The sequence below is a fragment of the Etheostoma spectabile genome, chromosome 16 (genome assembly GCF_008692095.1).
Source record: "Etheostoma spectabile isolate EspeVRDwgs_2016 chromosome 16, UIUC_Espe_1.0, whole genome shotgun sequence".
In the NCBI taxonomy this organism is placed as follows: domain Eukaryota; kingdom Metazoa; phylum Chordata; class Actinopteri; order Perciformes; family Percidae; genus Etheostoma; species Etheostoma spectabile.
The window spans coordinates 4,210,162-4,218,631 of NC_045748.1; the positions used below are offsets into that span (position 1 = coordinate 4,210,162).

Here is an 8,470-nt window from a genome sequence, read left to right on the forward strand (position 1 = left end):
ACTTTATGAAATTTTCCTATAGGTCGTGTTGGAGGGTAAGAATAAACAACCTATATGGTTGTATGTTTTGAAGGACTTGATCATTTCCCCTTTCCTCATCTCCTCTGCTTTATCTCACCTGGCTTGAAAAACCCGTCCGAAGGCTCCCTCTCCAATATCTCTAACATATTGGATATTATTTCGGGGATACTCTAGGGCCAGCAGCTTTGAGTTTAGCAGCAGGGGAATCCGCTGGTACATGGGGTTGGGGTGGAGTCGATCCAGTAGCATCTCTGATGGAAGAGCGCTCAGCGCCGGGGTCTCCATTGCTCTGAGGACAGAAAGGGGGAGTGAGGAATCAAAAAAGGGGGACACAGATGAATATAGAACTTCTCATCTTGTCTTTATCTCACCTCTTCCGGTTTCTCCACTGCTTCCTCCGTCTGCGGCAGGCGAGGATGCTGATAGTGAGGAAGACAGCGGCTGCAAGTGCACTCAGGAGGATGATGATGACGGACATGTAGTAAGCCGGAGACGATACAGTGGTCGTGGTGGGGAGATGAGGAGTCTGACGAGGGCCTGCCGACTCTGGCTTCGTCACTAACCCTCAAAGAGACCGTTAAAATCAAGTCAAGAAAGAAACCCTATCTTATCAATCGCATGTTAGCTGCTAACTGGCGAAACAGCTTCCTAGACATTTTCTGTGATTGGGTGGGTTTTAGTGAGAGAGCCAGGGATTGGAACAGAACAAAAGGACAATTGTAGGCATCACCTGATGCTATGATGATCTCCCCACACTGCGGCACGGCACAGTACTCCCAGCGTATGTTGGGATTTGAGGTGTAACACCAGGGCTTGTCGCTGATTCCTCCCGGGTTCCTGCAGTGGTTGTCTGAGTTCATTAACTCTGGAATCACATTCACAGACAGCCGGTGCTGGTGGGGAATCTACGGGGAGAACAACATGAAGAAAATCAAGCTTAAACCAGTGTTGTAGTCAAGTTACCAGCTGTCAAGCCCAGAGTCCCTGGTGTTTGAGTCAGACTCAAAGTCTGAATCACCCAAGAAGAGAGAATAGCTGTCTATTACACATAAAAGTAGTCTGAAACTTCCGAGTCCTATTTCATAAATGCTTGAGTCCTATTTCATAAATCCTCAAGTCAAAGTCATCAGTGCGCGAGTCCAAGTGAAGTCACAAGTCCAAAGAAGAGCGACTTGAGTGGGACTTGAGTCCGAGTCCAGGGGTCGAGTACTCCATCATTGCTGTGAAGTATTATCAAAAAGCAATATTCTGTAAGTAACTAGCTATAAGAGGAACAGGAAAACACTGGGGGCCTTTAATTCTTGCCTTGTCAGAAGTTTATCATTGCTTCTTTGTACTTCCTACAGTGGGACAGTGAATACGTCTAGGATCCACCCTGTGAGTCCGGAACCCTCTGAGGTCTGACCCATCTTATCTAATATTTCATCAAGTAAAAGACACAATTTCTTTCAGGAGAACCTGGGCCATCAGGATATATGATCACTGCGGTGATGTCCCATGAATGCACATATAGTTATATGCCTATAAAGACAAAATGAAAGACTAAACAAAAATGGAATCTCAAAGAAATGTCTTGAAATCACACGAAAATACAAACAAAAACCTTTGGCATTGGAAAAAAGTCATCCTAAGTCTTGGCAATCAGGAGAAACAAAAATAAACTCTAACACAAATATGAAAGTATTATCATTTCCCCCCCATAAAAGTCTAAATTCCTTCATCCAAAAAGTTAGTTGTGTCATTTTCAATGCATTATATGTCTGCTATTTGACATCAGTAGGCCAAACCCCACTCATTTCAACCTCCAGGGTTCATTCTGGTGTCTCTTTATCTATCTGCCAGGACTTTGCCAGGACCTTCCAATACACACCCAGACACCTTGAATATGGCCCTCCTGTAAGGGCTCTCTCTATTGGCTGAGCAAAGTCAGTACTTTGTTTATGTGATTGATTGACACACCTGTCAGTCAAGGACCACAATCCAAGATGGCACCCGGCTAACGTGATACATCAATTTTTGGTACAAAAAGATGACTAAATTAAAATTAGCCGTTCAATCGTGGATTTATCGCCTTGGAATTACTTGTGTAAGTGTCTGAAAAGCCACTGTCTTCCTGGCTGGATTACTAAGATTCTGGAAGGGCTACAAAGACACCAAAACACTTGTTGAAAAGCTGGAACTAATGGCTAGGAAGCTACAAACAAAGTAAGATGCTGGGTTAAAAGGTCGCGGAGCAAAGTGAAGCTTTGTGAGTGGATTTTTGGATTTATGATTGTTTGTTCATATGCTATAAAGACAATGTTATTTCATGATGGATTAAAAGAGCTTCTGGATGGCCTACAATTGTTAGATGACCTTGTTGAAACGGTGCATTTTTCTGCTTCTAAACAACAAGAAGTAAGTCTCTTCACTGTATTGATCTGGGGATATTAAATAAGACATTTAAAGTAGGCTATTAATTGTCCTGTCGTGGGTGATAGCATTGCCTTTAGAGTTTCAAGCTAATTAGTATCTGTTCTGTTGCTGACCCAATACCTGGAAAGGGCATTGAGGAAACTTGTCTCTGATCAGTAAATCTTTTGTTGTGTGTCTTTTCCAAAAATGTTCAAGAGCTATTTCAATCAGATTTTGATCGACAGAGTTTTTCACTTTTCCAAGAAATATCGTATTTTCGTCATTTAAAAATAAGTTGGCCCTTCAAATAATTTAATACATTACGTAAGGCCCTGTTTAGTGCCTTCAGTAAGGTTACAGTTTAATAACTGAAGAGGGTGTAAAATGTACTTGAGTGAGGAACATTAGGGGTTGCACGGTTGTATCTAAGAGTGCCAACTTAAATACTAAACATCTGGTGTCTTTGTGGGTCATGAGCTTTAGCCATCAAAAGAGCAATGGTCCAACCTATCCCAAGAGGTTATACGTTATGAGCTGAATCGGCTAAATCCAACGCATGTGGTGCTGAATCTGAATGTGCAAAGCAAACTGCCCACAGGGTTGACTTCCCACTGTTGCAAAAACAGTGGGAAAAACAAGTCCTCTTCCCTAAATGACAAGATAGGTCATTTGCCATTGCCTTCCAAAACAATTCATAACAACATTTCCTTATGCCAAAATCTACTTGATTGACTAAAACCACTTGGTTGAGGTTCACGAAAGATTGTGGACATAGTTTCCAACCATCCACCAGCCTTCTCCCTGAAGAGGTTTCATTGCACTATAACAATGTCACACTCCTTGAGCCTTTGTTAATTAGGGAGAACAGTCCATGTGAGGTCACTGTGTATAGCTGTGTAAACAAATGAGCAATGGCGTCGTTCTTCTGGTGAGAACGTTCTCATTAAAAACACCAAAGAGTCACAGAACTAAACACAAAGCTATAGTCATCAAACAATATGACGTAACAAAACAATCAATAACCTGAGTAATGTACATGTAAGCAATTAAAAATGTTAATGAACAAGTTGATGGAGTAACCCGTTTTACAAATGCCATTGTGTATGTTTTACATCATTGTAGGTTAAATGTTAAACTGAGGATGAATAGTGCCCTTACAGTTCCTCAAGTGGCATACACTGCCTTCTCAATAATGTCTGTGCAAAGTTTTGCTCAAGTATTTCTTTGTGACTCAGCACAAAATAGGACCCTACTCACAGTATGCACACTACAGCATACTGTACATATGTCCTGACCATATATTTGATTTTACCATGGAGGGTAACACATGACATGTGGAACATTAGTGTTTGGAGCTCATTTCATACAGGACACATCTGTGCAGAATATTATATATCCACTATAAAAAAAAAAGATTTTCTTAAAACATCTGCTCTGTGATGTGAGGAAGGTAAATGATGACTCTGGACACAGCCATCGCTAGATGATCCTGCATTGTAGATTTTTTTTTTAAAGACACTGACTGTGCAAAGTATTAGGAACAGCTGCTGCTCCTGCGACTATAATGGACCAGGTAAGAAGGTGAAAGTTGCACTCTGGTTTCAGCTGTAAATCCACCATCAGTAATCCTTTTTAGCTATTAATTAGTATTCATGAAACAGTATCCCAAAAAAGAAGAATGTTGATTCTAACCATATTAATCTACCTCATTTAGGTAAAAAAAACACATAGGTCATATTAGTTCAGCAAGAAAATGGTGCAAACAGCTTCTCATTGCCTTCTGGGAGAACTGTTACAGACATTATCCCAATGAGGCTATTATTATACTTATTATACAACAGGAAATGAAAGCTTTGATACTGGCCAGGAACTTAAGCATAACATTCCAAATAATCCCATCTTGTTTAACAGCCTACCTTTTTAATTTAAGTTTGGCCTGCACACAACTCCAGTGGAAGTAGCACATGCTACATTCCTGCTATCTTCTTCGTAATTTTAAATCCTGAATTTGGGGAAGACCAGTGTGCCAAATATTTTTAGACGGCGTCCCTTCCAAGGGCAACCCATCCCCCAAAATAACATGCATTTATGTACAATCCCACTGGAATCCGACACAGGCACGGGGACCACCCAGCTCATCAAGCTTTCTGTTCTCATACTGCAGGTCGACCATGATAACAGTGGCAAGTTTAGCAGATTTCAGGATATTATGTGATCATCATTTTTGTCCACTGAAATGACACTAGCAAATGTTAGCAGCTGTATTGTAGCTAGTGACCAAATTAAACTAGTTAGCTAAATGAACTGGTTAAAAATGCTGTCTTTGGGTGACTTTTTAATGCATCCATGTAACTCATTTTAAATCTGGAATCCTGTAACTACTACACAGCGTAGGTGTGAGTCATGAGCAGGGCTTTCAATAATCAGAACCTGTAACCCCACAATATAGTGCTGTAGGAAGTACTGCTATTAGTAAAAGTAGTAGTAATTAGTGTTACTACTGTAGGTTGTGAGACGCAAAGACCTTTTTTCCAACAGTACTTGCTTTAATGCGCATACAATTGGGTGTGGAAGGGAAAAAAAAACAACATTTTATTTTTTTTATTTTTGGACTGAAAGTAAAATATTCTGCGGAGAGGAAATTGGAAAAAGGAGAAAGAGACTACGCTTATATTTGTGAATCACATTAGAGAGACGTTCGTGTGTGTGTGTGTGTGTGTGTGTGTGTGTGTGTGTGTGTGTGTGTGTGGTGTGTGGTGTGTGTGGTGTGTGCTAATTGCTTCCAGAGGCAGGATGTGACATGATGAGCCCCTCACTCTCTGCTGCCCTGGCACACACACACTCTGCAACAGAGAGTAGTAACAGCCAACCCTAACAGACTCTCTCCCTGCAAAGCCATTAAAACATAAGAGGCTTTTGGGCCACAGAGGGTGAGTTTGTGTGTGTGCATGTGTGTGTTTTTGCACTTGTAAGCAGTGTTTTTCTGTTCCTGGTTAGAGGTCAGGAATGTTTGATGTAAAAGTGCACAGACAAAATAACAGTCACACTTAAGTTAGAATCTTAGACTCTAATACATTATTTACAATATAATTGCTATAAATACAGGCATCGTTGTGTTGAATGTTATCTGTTCAACTATTCTCCAATTCTCTTTCTTTAATAAATTTTTCTTTTGTGGTGGTTGAGATTGGCAGGTTATTAAAAAGTCATAGTTTTAAACATGTGACAAAGCACATGGCACATTCCTATTAGCAGATACTGTAATTGAGTCTTTTTGGGCCCCACCCTCTATAACGTGGTTATTTTGTATCTGCACTGTATATTTAAGTTGTCAATAAGTTATACACATTCTGTAGCAATTTGACACACACACACACCACCACACACACACCCACACACACACACCACAACACACACACACACACACACACACACACACACACACACACACACACAAGCCATGATACCTGTTGGCTCCATGACTGGCATTGTATCCCAGACCTCGTCACATTCACGCTGCCTTGGTAGAAGCGGCCTCTGTCGTTGTAACATGTTGCTATTGATAGGAAAAAGGATCGATACGGGATAAACGTGTGATTTTTTTTAACATTTACTATTTAATATGTGACAAAATACATTGATGTTGCACTCAAACTCTTTCCCCCTTACTTGTAATTTCATCTTGCTTGATATCTGAAATGAAAAGAGCAGATATCTAAACAAAAACAATATAAGGAAGCACGGATAATTTGAAAAAAACTAAACACCATGGTGAAATCCGTAGAGCACCGAAGGTCAGTTCAGTACAGTTAAGATTATATTACAGAGCAAATATGCACACAATGCTACCCCTATTTATTACACCACACACACACAAGCCTGCAGCTGTATGTTTTGGCTCAGCTGGTCAGACCCTCTTCATGACCTCATCAGTATCAGTGACCTGCAGTTTACCAGGCCAGGCTTTTTTTGGCTGTACGCAACTCCTGCTTCTCTTTTACATAATGCTTCATTTCCTTTCGGCTTTTTTAATGTTAGATTGCTGCACTCAAGCTGTTTCTGCAGTACAGAATTAACAAATGTTAGATCTAACTAATCTAGATGTAAAAAAAAAGGTGAAGCATAAAGTCAATTTGATCTTGAATTGTGTGCTAATAAGTGCATTTTGTTCTTTTTCTGTGACACCGCATACTGTAAATTGTTCGCAAGCTCATGCATATGACCCATTTACCAACTTACTCCTCAGAAATGAACATGACATTTTGACAGAAAACCATGAAAAGAACATGCTCTATGGGTGAAACATTGAAGAAACACTTCGCACTTTGGATAATGTGCTTGTTTTTTAAAACGACACGCAAAGTTGTCTCAGTAAGGGCTGTCTTACCTACAAAAGGGACATGTGTACAAGCATCAGGGTCTGTGCGAAGACTTGGTAAGGCCTGACAGTTGGGCAGCAGTGAAATGGGAGAGTGGGACCCGGGGACAGAGCTGTAGTAGCCAGGCTGGACTGAACTGCTGCCCTCTAGGACCAACCACTCCTTATGGCAGTACAGCTCCTTCACAGCCAGGCAGTGTTCTCTGTTTGGTAAAGGAAAACACATAGATTATGCTCCTTCTTACATTCACTCTTTCCTATACTGTACTTTCTTATAGTGGGCGGCTGTGGCTCAGTGTCCAAGTGTCCTTGGGAAAGTAACTGAACCCTGAATTGCTCCCGGTGCTGTGGCATCAGTGTGTGAATGTGTGTGAATGCTTATCTGATGAGGAGGAGGTGCCTTGCACGGCAGCCTCGGCCACAGTGTGTGAATGTGTGTGAATGGTTCCTGTATTCTGTAAAATCCCATTGAGTAGTTGCTAAGGCTAGAAAAGCGCTATATAAATACAGTCCATTTACATTAGTGTGCTAACAGAGAGGACAGGTGAAACACAGAGACACGTGTACTACTGTACCTGCAGACAGGTTTAGGTGCCGGTCCTAACCCTGACGGGTTGCAGTCGGGGAAGGAGGAGTGGCAGAGCAGTGAGCGTACTGCAGGGCTACACAGCGTACTGAGTCCTTCCAGCTCCGTCCACCAGCTCTGAACCAGGTACTCCTGCATGTCCTCCGGGTCCGAGAGGGAGGAGTTAAAGAAAACCAGCAAGTCATCTCGCAGGATGGTGCGGCACACATCTCCACGGTACGCACTGCAGTAGCCTGCAATGCCCTTGTAGAGTCTGGGGGAAGTAGACGCACACAAACACAAAGGAGAGTTGATTGTTTAAACCAAGGAAGAACAAAAACACAAAGATCCTTAACAGTGCTTCTCTCAGATATTGGTTAGTATAAGTCAAGTCATTGATGTTGACTTAGAACTGTGAATGGAGTAAAAAAGCATATTCCAGGAATACATATTGCATTTGTTGCATCTGTTTGGCTGCAACATTGTATTGTACAGAGTACTATATAAAGTTGACTTTATGACGCTTCATGACTTGACTTCATGCAGTGTGTCATGTAGGGCTGGGCAATATGGAGAAAATCTAATATCACAATTTTTTTTCACCGAAAACCTCAACATCGATACCGCAACGATATTGTAGTGTTGACTACTGGTGCGTTCACAAAATATTTACACAATAAGGTTTTTGATAAATAATCATCAGTAATGTGGATATAATGATTGAGTGGGTAAAGGCTAATAATAGAACAGCTAGAACAGTCAGGAGTTCAGAAAATGACATCACTTTACTGCAATGCAGCCTTTAAAACCAGGAAAAGACAACACTTATATTATTACTACGATATTACAATATCCAAAATCTAAGACGATATCTAGTCTCATGTCACGATATCAATATAATATCGATATATTGCCCAGCTCTAGTCTCATGTATATAATATTTACTGACAGGTATTTAAAAACATTCAATGAAGAAAGGCCCTGTCATAACTTGTCAGGCAGAAAGGCATTATTACAATGAACAGATAGTATTTTGTATAGCTTGTTGATATAACCTTTGGCTGTAGCTTTTTTACTGGCCTTAATTATGTGTGTGGAGGAAAAGCAGGTAT

The 8,470-nt window shown here is 40.9% G+C and overlaps 2 protein-coding genes across 2 annotated transcripts in view; one reads left to right on the forward strand and one right to left on the reverse strand.

Moving 5' to 3' along the window:
• Positions 1-8,470, reverse strand: part of musk (muscle, skeletal, receptor tyrosine kinase) — a 35,653-nt gene that overhangs the window by 8,708 nt on the left and 18,475 nt on the right. The window contains exons 9-15 of the mRNA XM_032539645.1: positions 7,369-7,632; positions 6,803-6,996; positions 6,085-6,108; positions 5,883-5,971; positions 752-926; positions 393-579; positions 119-310 (exon numbers count right to left, since the gene is read on the reverse strand). Coding sequence (XP_032395536.1) covers positions 119-310; positions 393-579; positions 752-926; positions 5,883-5,971; positions 6,085-6,108; positions 6,803-6,996; positions 7,369-7,632 — 1,125 coding nt within the window. The remainder of the gene's footprint in view (positions 1-118; positions 311-392; positions 580-751; positions 927-5,882; positions 5,972-6,084; positions 6,109-6,802; positions 6,997-7,368; positions 7,633-8,470) is intronic.
• Positions 1,997-8,470, forward strand: part of rassf6 (Ras association domain family member 6) — a 52,332-nt gene continuing 45,858 nt past the window's right edge. The window contains exon 1 of the mRNA XM_032539652.1: positions 1,997-2,269. The gene's annotated coding sequence lies outside the window, so the exon portion shown is untranslated. The remainder of the gene's footprint in view (positions 2,270-8,470) is intronic.